At 60.8% G+C, this 13,813-nt stretch overlaps 1 protein-coding gene across 12 annotated transcripts; it reads left to right on the top strand.

Moving 5' to 3' along the window:
- Positions 1-201: 201 nt before the first annotated feature.
- SLC4A11 (solute carrier family 4 member 11) lies at positions 202-12,907 on the top strand. Of its 12 annotated transcripts, XM_032592592.1 has the most exons (21): positions 1,429-1,727; positions 1,836-2,009; positions 2,689-2,736; positions 5,004-5,156; positions 5,285-5,334; positions 5,622-5,853; positions 5,937-6,018; positions 6,227-6,350; positions 8,843-9,055; positions 9,142-9,235; positions 9,347-9,472; positions 9,557-9,670; positions 9,761-9,893; positions 10,164-10,237; positions 10,654-10,915; positions 10,992-11,098; positions 11,186-11,354; positions 11,446-11,619; positions 11,843-12,038; positions 12,124-12,293; positions 12,469-12,907. In XM_032592592.1, the coding sequence occupies exons 3-21, from the start codon at positions 2,703-2,705 to the stop codon at positions 12,530-12,532; spliced, it is 2,571 nt and encodes an 856-aa protein (XP_032448483.1). In that variant the 5' UTR covers positions 1,429-1,727; positions 1,836-2,009; positions 2,689-2,702; the 3' UTR covers positions 12,533-12,907. The 12 variants fall into 12 exon arrangements, with proteins under 12 accessions (XP_030165828.1, XP_030165834.1, XP_030165833.1 ...); XM_030309968.1 differs by lacking the exons at positions 1,429-1,727; positions 1,836-2,009 and adding an exon at positions 202-370; XM_030309970.1 differs by lacking the exons at positions 1,429-1,727; positions 1,836-2,009 and adding an exon at positions 732-832.
- The last annotated feature ends 906 nt before the right edge of the window (positions 12,908-13,813 follow it).

Here is a 13,813-nt window from a genome sequence, read left to right as displayed (position 1 = left end):
GCAAGGGCTGTAGAATCGTTTGCTGAGAAGCCACCGAGGATCCAGCCAGGGGGATTATCGTATGGGCTGGATTTGCCTAACCTGTGGCAGCGCACGCGGGCCTGCCCGCGCGCAAAGCACCGCCTCCCTACAACAAAACCACGCGCATCGCGCGCGCACACACACACACTCACACACACTCGAGCTTCTCAGAATACCAGGCGCTGGCGATGTACGTCCCCAGGTCGGGCTCCCTCCTGTTCGGGAAGGAAAACCTGACGGCAGGGCCACCTCGAATAATGGAAGAATAGAGCCCGAGTCAAGACCTTGACCTAAGAGACCGCTGGGGATGCGAACGAGGCCAGAAGAGGAACCGCGAGGCGCGCAGAAAGTAAATCCGACGCCGCCGAAACGGGAGCGCCGCTGGCCCTTGGCGGACTAGGGCGTAGCCCAGGGAACGCGCGCGGCCCTTCGAGTTAGTCAGGGTGCGCTTCCTGGAGGAGGAGAAGAGGGTTTACCGCTCGACCGACCGGGAATGAATGGAGGGGGGCGGGGCAGCTGGCTGCGGGCTGGGCCCCGACGAGGCCCCATGCCCGAGGGTGGGGCGGTGGCCGGCAGCGTGCATAAAGCCGACTTGTGGAGAAGCCCTCCCACGACCCGCCACAGAGGCAACAACACCTTGGGTCCCTGGGCCCGTCGAGCTTCTTCCCAGAAACTTCCCAGCCCCGCCCAGCTCCTAATCCGGCAACGCCTGGGAGGGCACGCGGGGCTCGAGGAAGCCCGATCTACACGGTTCTGGCTGAGTTGCCCCGGGCTCCCGGGAACAGCCTGCTGGGGACTGGCAGGAGCGCGGGTGAGGGCGCGGGGCGGACGGACGGGACCCCCGCCCAGGGCGGCACCAGTGGCGGGGCGTGGAGCGGCATTAGGACGCCAGACGCGGCGCGGGGGGTGTGTCGCCGGCTCCCGCCGCTGGCCCGCCCGAAATGCCAAATTCGGGGTCCCGGAGATCCCGGGTGAGGAGTCCGGGCGTGCGCGCGTGTGTGCAGCCGTCCGGCGGCCTACCGCCGGGCCATGGCCGCGGCCACCCGGCGCCTGTACCATCTCCAGCCATGCGGTGGGTGCCTGAGCCGGCGGAGCCGGCGGGCGCGGCAGGGGCGCGGCGGGAGGGCCGTTCGGTGTCCGCCGCGAAGGGCTGCTAGGAAGGGACGCGGAGCCGTCGGAGCACCGGGGAGAACGCGGATGCCGCCGGTTTGCCGGGCCACGGTGGGCGAGGGGGTCGTGGAGGCTTCCCAGCCCTGGGGGGGTCAGGTGTGAGTTCGGCCCGAGGGGAGTGGGAGCCCGAGCCCGAGCCCGGGGGATTACGCGGGTGGTGGAGGGAGGCCCAGGGGGCCTCGTGGACACTGCGCGCTTGATTTAATGCTCTATTGCAGGCTTGAAATTCTTAGTCTTTGAACCAGTGGAGGGGTGGGGGCGTGGAAGCGGTTGGGACGGAACTGTGGAGTCCCTAGCACCCCGAGCGCTGGCCTCTTCCCAGCGGGCACGCTGCCACCTCTGGTTACGTTCTGCCAGGGACACCTTCTCGCCCCCGGCGCTGCGGAGAAGCCTGCCCATTCTGGGGGATCCCGGGGCCTCCGACTGTCCCCTGTGAGACCACAGCACTCTTTACGTCGCGGCTCTGATACCTGAGGGCCAGCCTGGGGCTTGTAGGACTATTTACCTGCACTTGGGGCTCCCGGTATGGGAGTAAGGTGTGCACCACCCCCACCCTTCCAAACCCTCGTCACCCCCGTCCTCTGGCCATCCCTGCGGCCTCGGATGCTAGCTTTACTGCCCCCGCCCCTCCCTTCTGGATGCAGACCCGGCTCTCGTCCCGCGCGTCCGTCCGCATCCTGCCCCACCCCCCCCCCCCCCCCGGCCCCCAGGGTCTCCGAGTCTGGAAGCGCTTTCCTTTCATGCACGCGGCCCCTCCTGTCGCTTCCTTCCTCGCACAGAGCGGCACAAACAGCCGGGACCATCCGGGGCCCTGTGCGGTGAGCGCGCACAGAGCCCCCTTCCCCCGCGCAACCTCCCGCCCCGCGCCTTCTCCTTGGAGGACCAACGGCTCCGCCTCCCAGGAGGGCCGGGCCGTGGGGGGCACCGAGGGGAGGAGGCTGTTGCCATGTCGCCCCCCGGTGACCCCAGGCGTGTGCGGTTGGGGGCGACTGCACGTGTGATGGGTGTTGATGGCCCCTGGGTGCGAAGAAAGAGTAGGAGGCGCCGCGATGTGCCGCCAGGAAGGCCCCCGCCCAGGTGCTGGGCTTGGCCGCGAAACAGCGCAAGCGGGAGGCCAGGGAGGCCGGCTACTGCAAGGAGGGTGGAGGGACGGGCCCCCTCCCAACAGTCCCGGCGGCCTGTGCTGAGTAGCAAAAGCAGCGAATCCTGCGAGGGTACTGTTAAACTCCTAGAGGAAACATGCTGAGAACGTTTCCCCTTTCCCACCTGGGCAGACCCTAGCAGATTGGCTGAAGAATAACAGGCTTGGCTTCCTCTTAAGGGGCTCCTGCCTAGTACTACCCCCTACACTTTTTGTCCCCAGGTTGGCTTGGGTTGGGTACCTGGGAAGGAGTAAGGAGTCAGCAGAGTTGGTGTGGGGAGGGGAGCGGTTGGACACGGGACACTGTCCAGGGCTCGTTCGTGTAGCTGGTAACAATTCTTGGGTTTCCCTTGCAGAGTCCTCTTCCGAAATGTCCCAGAATGGATTCGTTGAGGATGTAGTAGGTGAGTACATCTGGGGGGGGGGGGGGGGTCTAAGAGAGCTCCTTGGTCAAAAGTCACAAGAGACCTAGTTCCTCCACTGGGGCACCCATGGCATTGATCACCCATCTGTGGCCCTCTGTTGGTGCTAGATGCTTTTAGATCCTCTCCTCCGGGAGATGGTGGTAAGGTGGAGGGGGCAGCTAACACTGCCTCGGACACTGACAGGCTCTCTGGTGGTCTCGTGGATCTGGGAAGGCAGGCGGTTCCCCTCTTAGGCTGTGTAGATGAGCGCCCTTGGTTCCCTGTTGGAATGCTCTGGTTAGGCCATGTTGTATCTGCCCACATCCCTCAGTCCCCGCCCAGCCCTGTGAGGCAAGGGCTGCCATTGTCCCTCTAACGAAATGTAACCTAACCTTTCTGGGCTTCAGCTTTGCTGCTTCCTTCAGACCAGCTCTCCCGCTCTCCACGTCTCTGGGCTCTCCTGTGCCCAGACCTGGGGGGCTGGCCTGGCCATCAGAGGGTTGTTCAGTGGGACAGTGCTTGGATAGGGTGGAGTGATGATATGCTCTTACCCAGGGTCCCCAGGGCATGGTGATTGCATGGGCCAGGCTGTTGGTAGGCAGGTTAGGTGTGTGGTTCAGCTTATAGGTGGGGACATGGCCTCCTAGGAGTGTCTCAGGGACTGGGTAGTATCAGCTGGGCAGGTCCTAGGCAGAACCCAGAGTAGGGGAGAAGGGGACAGCATGATGGTGCAGTACCCAGAAATAATGGGTGCTGATGGGGGTGCCAGAAGGGAGATTAGGGCAGGTTGGGGCTGGGGCGACAGGTAGTCTAAGCAAAACAGGTCCGGGACTGAGGAGGAAGGAGGTTTTCATGGACGTTGGGGCCAGCTCTGCTACCCCTGCCCTGACCCCTGGCCCCTCAGGCAGGGACCCTCCATAACTCCATAACAAAGGAGGGAAGGACATTTTTCGACTCTGGGCTCTGAGTACAGTGTAGACCTAGAGCTAGGGGGCCCTCCTAGGGAAGGCCTAGCACCTCCTGCCCAAAAGGGCCCAGGCTGAGCACAGGACACTGGGGGGAACGGGGCCTGGGATGTGCAGAGGAAACCGACGGGCTAGAGTGGAAGTGAGTCAGGGTGAGTCACTGCCTGGCAGGTGTAGGCGTGCTGCTGACCCTTCCCCGTCCCAGCACAGGTGTTTATCAGGCATTGGTGGGGTCTGGGCTACAAGAGCCCCTTTTCTGGAGCACTCGCACGTGGTGAACCACAGGGGAACAGGGCAGTCAGGAAGGGGTGCTGGCAGGGACCTAGGAGGATTTGCCAAAAGAGGAGGCTTCCTCTGAGCCTTGAAGAAGGCCCTCTGCTCGTAGGACAGGCGCCGGCATGCCTGGGGCGTTGGCCAACTGGCCTCAGGAGTGAGATCAGAAGTGGGGGGTAGGACCGGGCCTGAGGGACCAGGGGTCAGGGCAGGGGTAGCAGAGCTGGCCCCAACTGTCATCCCAGAGGTCTTGAGGAGCAAGAGTGGAACACTCGCATGTCACCAGGAAGCGGGTGTGGGCTGTGAGCAGTTGTACGCACTAAGACCAGGCTCTGCACTGGGAGTCCCAAGGTGCCACAACACCCCTGTTGTCCTCCATTGGGTCTCTCCTGGGGGGGGTCCCCTTCTCTGTCAGTCCCTGACTGTATCTCTGGCTCCCCTGCTTCCTGGGCCTTGTCTGGTGTCTGGACCGGGTCTCTCAGCCTTGATGCTTCGACCCACATGCCCTCCCCGAAAGAAGCGCCCTAAAACCCTGTGCCAGTAAGGTGGGGAGGGGGCTGGCTGCCGCAGCAGTTCCGGCTTCCCTTGGGTCCCCCCTAGAGAGCCAGACAGGTCTAGGTCCTGTAATCTGGGGGTTCTGGGAGGGCAGGGGCCAGTCTTGCCTGCATCGTTGCACCAGGTGCCTGGCCCAGAGTTTGCGAAATGACCATACTTTTCTCTAGCTGAAGGATGCACGTGGGTCAGAGCAGTGCAGGGCCCTGGTTCCCCGCAGCTGAAGAATGTTGGAGAAAGCAGTTGGGTCGGGCCACCAGCTGGCTGCCATACTTTGATTGGGGCTGGGCGGGGACTAGATAGTCTGCCTCCCGGGCCTACAGGAGGCCTCCCTCAGCGTTCACAGAGAGTGCACCAAGTGGGACAGCCTAGGGGCCCCTGCTCCTCGGACCCGGAGTCCCTCCCTGTGGTGTGTGTAGCACTGACGGCCGGGTCCTCTCTGGGGGGGGTCTCTCTCGGTGGTGGTTGGGCCTCTAGGCTACCTCAAGTGTGACATGGACGATGCCTCGGAAACCCGTGAGGAGAACCTGGGGGATGAGGCCTTCGACACGGTCACCTCCTCCATTGTGTCTGGCGAGAGCATCCGTTTTTTTGTCAACGTCAACCTGGAGGTGCAGCCCGCCCAGGCTGGTATGGGGGTCGTAGCAGGGCCAGGCTGGGGGAGGGCAGGGCACCGGGGACCGGGCAGACACGGCCGCGCTCCGCCAAGAGTCCCGAGGAAGCGGGGCGGCCCCCTGAGCCCTCCCGCTTTCCTCTAGCCGAGAGTGAGTCGCCGGGCGGCTGCGGGCTCCTACACACCTCCCGCAAGGTGAGTGGCCCGTCTGCAGGACAGGGGACACTTGGTCCTGGGCCACTGATCGAAGGGGGGGGTGGGGCGGGGGGAGGTGGCTGCTCCCCGTCACACTCAACAGGGGTCTCACACCGGCCCTCGGCCTGGCTGCGGGGGCCCGCCGTGCCGGGCTGTCCCTCTTGGAAGGGGTGTTGGTCTCGGTGGGCAGGGGCAGCCAGGGGACCAGCACAGAGGAGAGGGCCCAGGGGGCGATGGCGGATCGCACTCACGGGCCTCCGTGGTTCTGTGCGTGGGGGTCCCCACAGTACCTGAAGTTAAAGAACTTTGAGGAAGAGGTACGTGCACACCGGGACCTCGACGGCTTCCTGGCACGGGCCAGCATCATCCTGAACGAGACGGCTACCTCGCTGGATGATGTGCTGCGGGCCATGCTGTCCCGCTTAGCCCATGACCCCCACAACACCGAGCCCGACTGCAATTTGCGCCTGTTCATGGCCATGCTCTTCACGGATGCCGGGGCTCCCATGGAGGGTAAAGGTGAGGCCCAGCTGCCCGACTGGGCAGGGGCGGTCAGGGAGGCGGGCTGGCAGACCCTCTTACCCCTTTCACTCCGGCCTCAGCCCACCTGCTGTCAGACACCATCCAAGGGGTCACTGCCACGGCCACAGGGGTGCAATACCAGCAGTCCTGGATCTGCATCATGTGAGTTGCCAGGACACCACAGCCGGCCTCCCCGCGGCTCAGCCTGACCCCCCCGGGTCTGAGGGCAGAGGGTGTGGGCACTCTGTCCCATTTGGTCTCTTTCTCTCCCTAAGAGAGGTCACTGGGGGGGTCAGAGTTAGGGGTTCCGGGAGCCCGGCTCCCAAGGTGGCAACCAACTGTGTGCTGCGTGCCCTCCCTACCCCGGCAGCTGTACCTCCAAGGCCCTGCAGAAGCGGCACGTGTGCATCAGCCGGCTGGTTCGCCCACAGAACTGGGGGGAGAACTCGTGTGAGGTGCGATTCGTCATCCTGGTGCTGGCCCCGCCCAAGATGGTGAGTAGGGGGTCTCGCGGTGGCTCCTGGGAAGGAAGGCTCCAGGTTACCTGGCCCTCTTCTTGGAGGCATCTCTTCCATGTGCCGGAGAACCCCACAGTCCGGGGCTCATGCTCACACTGTCCGTCACATCCGCCCTACTGAGTTTCTCTGAAGCGTCCTTGCTGGGTCCTCGTCAAGCCCTAATTTCCCCCAGACGTTGCCCGGGAAGTTGTATTTCCTTCTTGACTGAAAAGAGATACTTGTTAAAATTCGTATCACTCGGGGCGCCTGGGTGGCTCAGTCCGTTAAGCGTCCGACTTCAGCCAGGTCACGATCTCGCGGTCCATGAGTTCGAGCCCCGCGTCAGGCTCTGGGCTGATGGCTCGGAGCCTGGAGCCTGTTTCCGATTCTGTGTCTCCCTCTCTCTCTGCCCCAACCCCGTTCATGCTCTGTCTCTCTCTGTCCCAAAAATAAATAAACGTTGAAAAAAAAAATTTAAAAAAAAAAAGGCGTATTCTCATAAAAAAAAAAAATTCGTATCACTCAAATACGGGAGCTTGTCATTGGCCTCCCCCCACCCCAGTCCTTCTTTCAGTTGGTCGCTTTTGTGATTTGCTGGCCAAGGATCCCTGCTTCTGCCTGGGCCATACACCCCCCCTTGGTCAGGGGCACCTTGCTTTTGTGGGAGCTGAGGCTGATATAGTTTGAGGAGTCTTTTTTCAAGGAAAATGATTTTTTTTTATGTTTATTTATTTATTTTAAGAGAGAGAGAGAGAGAGCGCAAGCGTGCACAGGGGAGGGGTGAAGAGAGAGAGAATCCCAAGCAGGCTCCACGCTGTCGGCATGGAGCCCAATGTGGGGCTCGATTTCAGTAATCTCAACATCATGACCCGAGCCGAAATCAAGAGTCAGACGCTTAACTGAGCCACCCAGGAGTCCCTCAAGGAAAAAGATTTCAAAATCATAAATAGAAAACGGCTAAGGCTGCTGCCCAGGACTGAGAAGGGCCTTCATGCTTCAACTTCCTCTAGCTTCTTGATGATTCTGCCCTTGCCTCTGGTACAGACTCAAGTTTGGCATGGCCCTCCTCCATAGGCTTTCTGTAGGAAAAGCGGGTGCCCCCCAGCAATTTCACAGACGTGCTGTGAGCCTCCCCGAATGCTACTCTGCTGGTGAGAGGGGAAGAGAATTTAGGGAAGTGGGCAGCTCATGGGTCAGAGAGGGCAACAGCTGGCCAGGTGGCCAGAGCAGTGGAAGAGACAGTATCCCCAGGGCTGAGCGGCTAGACTGGTGCCTCGTGACAGGCCAACCAGCCCGACGCCTGGCTCCTCCTCGGGAGAACGAGACTGTTCTAAAGCTAACGGGAGCAGAGTGTGGGCTGGTCAGCCCTGGGACTACTGCTTTGGGGCAGCCTGAAGGGGCAGATACTGCTCTCAGGGGACAGGTTGCCATGGTAGAGGCTGGACCCTAAGTTCGGGGACAAAGTTGACTTTAGTCAGGAAAGGGGAAGGCTTGACAGACCTGGAGCCCCTCTGAAAATCAAATAAACCAGAGGCACCTGGGTGGCTCAGTTGGTTAAGTGTCCAACTCTTGATGTCAGCTCAGGTGTCGATCTCAAGGTTGGGAGTTTAAGCCACACATTGGGCTTTGCGCTGGGCATCGAACCTGCATACATACGTACGTACATAGATACCTGCAGACTGTACGAATACCACTAGTGAAACGGAGCTGGGTGAACGTTCTTCTCCATCACTGTGATTTCATCATCCACAATTATACAGATTCGTGTTCCTTGGGACAATACCACTACCTCAGTTTATAAGAACTCATGAGGTTTTTGTTTTTAATTTTTTTAATGTTTATTTATTGAGAGACAGAGCCTGAGCAGGGGAGAGGTAGAGAGAGAGAGGGAGACACAGAGTCCAAAGCAGGCTCCAGGCTTTGAGCTGTCAGCACAGAGCCCGATGCGGGGCTTGAACTCACAAACCGCGAGATCATGACCTGAGCCGAAGTCGGACGCTTAACTGAGCCGCCCAGGTGCCCCATAACTCATGAGTTTTTTTTTTTTTTTAATGTTTTTATTTATTTTTGAAGGAGAGAGAGAGACAGAGCATGAGCGGGGGAGAGGTAGAGAGAGAGAGGGAGACACAGAATCTGAAGCAGGCTCCAGGCTTTGAGCTGTCAGCACAGAGCCCGATGCGGGGCTCGAACTCACAAACCGCGAGATCATGACCTGAGCCGAAGTCAGACGCTTAACCGACCGAGCTGCCCAGGCGCCCCACTCATGAGTTTTTTAAGGAAGTTCTGAGACTGCCTGTGGTTCTAGTGATCTGCTGACCTGGTGGGAATCATGGTAGAGTCCGCTAACACTTGACCTTTGGGGGACAAAACTTGCTGCCAGCTCACAGTGGGGGGCACTTGCCACATGCTTTGGACTGTCAGTGATGGGCAGGGCAGGGTGCCCCCCACTCTCGAGCTGCAGATGTGATTCTCCTGTCCTCTGCCCCCAGAAAAGCACCAAGACTGCAGCTGAGGTGGGGCGCACATTCGCCACCATGTTCTTGGACATCACCTTCCGCCAGAAGCTCCTGAACACCCGCACGGAGGAAGAATTCAAGGAGGCTCTGGTGCATCAGAGACAGCTGCTCACCATGGAGAGGCAGCGTTCATCCATCGAGACAAAGGGTTACATGAACTCCATCAGCATACACAAATCCCCACAGGTACAGGGGAGAGGAGGGTGTGGGCGAGTGGCCTGTGGCATGGGCCATGGGCCTCAGGGCTGACGGACATCTGTCCTCTTGCCCAGCCCCCGAAGCACAAGGACTTTCTCCCTATGGGGAAGGGCATCCGGGAGGACATTGCCCGCAGATTCCCTGTGTACCCACTGGACTTCACTGACGGTAGGTGGCCCTGTCGTCCCCCCGAGAGCTCAGCCTACGGCTTAGGTCCCAGGACGACACATGTGCCTGTCTTGCATCCCCAACACACTTTCTGTCCTGTCCCATTCCCAGGCATTATCGGCAAAAATAAGGCTGTGGGCAAATACATCACCACCACCCTGTTCCTCTACTTTGCCTGCCTCCTGCCTACCATCGCTTTTGGGTCCCTCAACGATGAGAACACGAACGGGGCCATCGGTGAGGGGCTGGAGGCCGGTGAGGGTGTGGCGGGGGGCCGAGCACTGCGGCACCTGCCTGACCTCCCCTCCCCCCACTTCTCAGATGTGCAGAAAACCATAGCAGGGCAGAGCATTGGAGGCCTCTTGTACGCACTCTTCTCTGGGCAGCCGCTGGTGGTACTGCTGACCACTGCGCCCCTGGCCCTCTACATCCAAGGTGCAGTGGCCCTTCCGGTGGGAAGGTGGTTCCCACGGTCCCTGGCCCCAGCCTGGCCCTGACCTCCCACCCCTGCCCTGCTGCCTGCAGTAATTTCTGGCATCTGTGACGACTACGATCTGGACTTCAACACCTTCTACGCGTGGACGGGCCTGTGGAACAGTTTCTTTCTCGCGCTTTATTCCCTCTTCAACCTCAGCCTGCTCATGAGTCTCTTCAAGAGGTGACAGAGCCTTCCCCGAGCTGCTGGGACCCTCAAGCAGGAGGGCGACGAAGGCCGGGGAGCTTGGTCAGCCTCCATGCTGGCCTCTGAGGTCCTGTAGCTCTGCAGTGGATGGGGTGCCCCCACCATATCACTGCCCCAGGAGAGAAGCATGCGACCCTGGTCTCCATGGCAGGAGGATGGGGGGCTGTGCAGAGGCTCAGGGAAGCCTACCCTGTGGCCCCCTGACAACTCACCCCCATTTGCTGAGGCATTATCACCCCCTGGCAGGTCAACAGAAGAGATCATTGCCCTGTTCATTTCCATCACGTTCATGCTGGATGCTGTCAAGGGCATGGTTAAAAGTGAGTGTCTAGCTGGTGGCTACCTGCTGCAGGGGGAGCTCAGTTGAGCAGGGGCCTGTGGGCTGTGACCAGGGCAGCCAAGCAGCCTGCAAGCTGAGGCTACTGCCACAGTCCAGGGTGCTCTGGGGACCTGTGACTAGCAGAGAGCAGCAGCCCCATGTAATGGAGAGTGACCGGGCTGCCTCAGGCAGGATCAGAGGCGCCGGGCCATGCGTGAGCCACTGTCAGAGATGGGGGTGGGGGGTGGACAGGCAGGTCAAGGGGGACCTGGCTGACAGAGAAAGGCAGTCCCCTCCCTTCCCCCCTGCCCCCAGAAGCCTTTTCTCCCCTCAGGGCCCCCTCCGCCCCACATCCAGGAGGAAGCTGGGCCTCAGTCTCCCAGAGCCCCAATGGCTGAGGCCTGCTGGCCTGTATAGTCTTCCAGAAGTACTACTATGACAACTTTGGGAACCACCATGAAGACAACACTTCTATGGTGAGCCTGCTGGGCCTCGGCACCAGCCTCAACACCAGCCTCCACACCGCCCTCAACACCAGCCTCCTGGCGAGCCCCCTGGAGTTGACCTCCGTAAGTGGCCCTGGTACTGAGCACCCGGGCCGGGAGACTGCTGTACTGAGCCTCCTGATCATGCTGGGCACGCTGTGGCTGAGCTACACCCTCTACCAGTTCAAGAAGAGGTGAGGGGGGCCTCGGGGTGAGGGGAAGGAGGCACCGGCCCCCAGGCTGCGCTCATACACCCGCCTGCGTCCCCAGCCCCTACCTGCACCCCTACATGAGGGAGATCCTGTCAGACTGTGCCTTGCCCATCTCAGTGCTCACCTTCTCCCTCATCTGCTCCTACGGCTTCCGGGAAATTAAAAGTGAGTTGGGCTCAGGCAGGGGCCGCGGTGGGGTGGGCTTGCTCCTCGGGGCTGCAGGCTTGAGCAGGGGCCTGTACCCTGCTGCAGTGAGCCAGTTCCGCTACAACCCCAGCAAGAGCCTGTTTGAGGTAGCCGAGATGCACTCCCTGTCCCTGGGCGCCGTCACCAGTGCCATGGGCCTGGGCTTCCTGCTCTCCTTGCTCTTCTTCATTGAGCAGAACCTGGTGGCTGCCTTGGCTAATGCCCCAGAGAACAGGTTTGCGGGACTGGGTGGGGAGGGGCGAGTGCGTGCCCGGCCCTCCGAGGGGCCACGGGTGTCCCGCCACACGTGCCCCTGTCCGCTGCAGGCTGGTGAAGGGCACCGCCTACCACTGGGACCTCCTGCTCATCGCCATCATCAACAGTGGGCTGTCTCTGTTTGGGCTGCCCTGGATCCATGCCGCCTACCCCCACTCCCCACTGCACGTGCGGGCATTGGCCATGGTGGAGGAGCGTGTGGAGAACGGGCACATTTACGAGACGTGAGTGTGAGAGTGGTCCCTGGAGGCCGTAGGCAAGTCATGTGGACCCTGAGGTGGGGGTAACCCTGGGCCACCTGTGACCTAGGAAGGGATACGGCTCAGGAGACTAGGGCCCCAGAAGTGAAAGAGCCCAGGGCCCCACGTGTGACCTGAGGCGGGGGTGGGGGGCGGCATGCCCCGCACACCAGGGCCGGAGGTGATCTGGCGCTCTGGGACCGCACAGGATCGTGAATGTGAAGGAGACACGGCTGACTACGCTGGGTGCCAGCATCCTGGTGGGCTTCTCCCTCCTGCTGCTGCCCTTCCCCCTGCAGTGGATCCCCAAGCCGGTGCTCTACGGCCTCTTCCTCTACATCGCGCTCACCTCCATTGACGGCAACCAGCTCTTTGAGCGCGTGGCCCTGCTGCTCAAGGACCAGGTGAGTGTCCGGCCTGGAGAATGAGGGGTGGGGGAGGGAGGTCCAGTTCCAGACCTGCCCACACCTGGCCCCTGCCGCCCCGCAGACTTCGTACCCGCCCACCCACTACATCCGGAGGGTGCCCCAGCGGAAGATCCACTACTTCACGGGCCTGCAGGTCATGCAGCTGCTGCTGCTCTGTGCCTTTGGCATGAGCAACCTGCCCTACATGAAGATGATCTTCCCCCTCATCATGATCGTCATGATCCCCATCCGGTACGGGACGGCGGGCAGAGGCAGCAGAGACCCCACTGGGTGGGAGACAATGGGTTAGGGTGGGCGGTGGGCCAGAGGGGCCCAGCCTGGCCCCGTGGGGGGTTGCGGGGAGTAGCCTCCGCCTTCTCCTCTCTGACCCAGTGCTCATCTTGCGGTCTGTTCGCTGTCCCCGCAGCTACAACCTGCTGCCCCGAATCATTGAAGCCAAGTACCTGGACGTCATGGATGCTGAACACTGAGGCCCTGGCCGTGTCCCATTCACCTGTCCCTTTGGCTCTTCCCAGGCTGACTGTAGCCACATGGGGAGAGGTACGGGTGTCTTTTGGGGTGTTCCTGTGTGCTGCACTCCCTCCCAGCTGTCCCAACAGGCCTAGGACATCTGGGCATCAAGGTGGGGGGGGGGGGTTCCGTGGCGTGTGCCCATCCCTGTCCCCATTAGCCTTTCGCTTGGGTCAGTAACACTGCTCAGGACAACTTCTGCCCAGAGTGGAACTAAAGCCGGATTTTCTTTTGATAAAAGAGTCAGATGTCTGAAAGAGAAACCATTTCCTTGATTGTATAAGGAATTTGCTGTGTGCACATTAGAGAATAAAGCTCCCGTTTCTACGCTTCCATCTCTGTTGTCCCACCCTGCCCCGGCCTCAGAAGGCCACCTGAGAATAAAAGAATGTGAAGGGGAGGTGGAATGAAAAGGACCGGTGTTTGTGGAGTGCCGTCTGTGGACTGTCCCCTCCGACCCCGCACAGTGGATGCTGGTCCAACAGGGAAATGCGGAAAGATCCAGGCCTCGGTGCTGCTGTGTTGCCAGGAAACTGCAGGGGAAGTATTCTGGGAACAGCATGTGCGAGGGCCCTGAGGAGGGCCCTCGGGGCCAGTGAAGGGCCATGGCTGGTGGAGAGAGCAGGGCTGATGGCCATGAGCCTGGGTTCCCAGAGGCAGCTGCAGAGCAGCCCAACAGATTGAAAAACAGGCGCACGTAGGTCAGAGCTGCAGTTGCAACGTGTCCCCTCTACTGAGTGGGTACAGATTTTATACGTCGGGAGGTAGGGGTACGGGGGGGGGGGGGCAGGGGCTGCACTTTGCACCAGGGCCCTGAGAGTGGGGATGAACTGAAGTGGGAAGAATCCAAATGGCAGGACGCAGGGATTGGTTTGCCGGAGGGGAGAAGGTGCCGTGTTTCTGGTCTGGTCATTTGGTGGTTGGCCAGAGTCCGTGGCGGGAGCAGGGAATACAGATCTGAGACTCTGGCCATATCGGGGGCACCGGCAGTGGTAGAGCACCTGGCTCACGGACCCCATCACACACCTTACAGGACTTTGGCTTGACAAATACACCACAGACCAAGGGAGACATCTGCTACCTCTAATAACTAGATATGCTAAGAATTTCTGCAAACCAATAAAAAAGGACCATGACTCCCAACCCCCAATAGAAAAGAGGAAAACCTGGGGCGCCTGGGTGGCTCAGTTGGTTGAGCGGCCGACTTCGGCTCAGGTCATGATCTCACGGTCCGTGAGTTC

The sequence above is a fragment of the Lynx canadensis genome, chromosome A3 (assembly GCF_007474595.2).
Source record: "Lynx canadensis isolate LIC74 chromosome A3, mLynCan4.pri.v2, whole genome shotgun sequence".
Taxonomy (NCBI): Eukaryota; Metazoa; Chordata; class Mammalia; order Carnivora; family Felidae; genus Lynx; species Lynx canadensis.
This window is presented reverse-complemented; position numbering and strand designations above follow the sequence as displayed.

Bases quoted from the DNA above. Each gene is read 5' to 3' on its own strand.
- SLC4A11 (XM_030309967.1), top strand. From the start codon at position 1,051: ATGGCCGCGGCCACCCGGCGCCTGTACCATCTCCAGCCATGCG. The intron at 10,916-10,991 runs GTGAGGGGGGCC...CTGCGTCCCCAG, and splicing joins CTCTACCAGTTCAAGAAGAG to CCCCTACCTGCACCCCTACA. The intron at 11,355-11,445 runs GTTTGCGGGACT...TGTCCGCTGCAG, and splicing joins GCTAATGCCCCAGAGAACAG to GCTGGTGAAGGGCACCGCCT.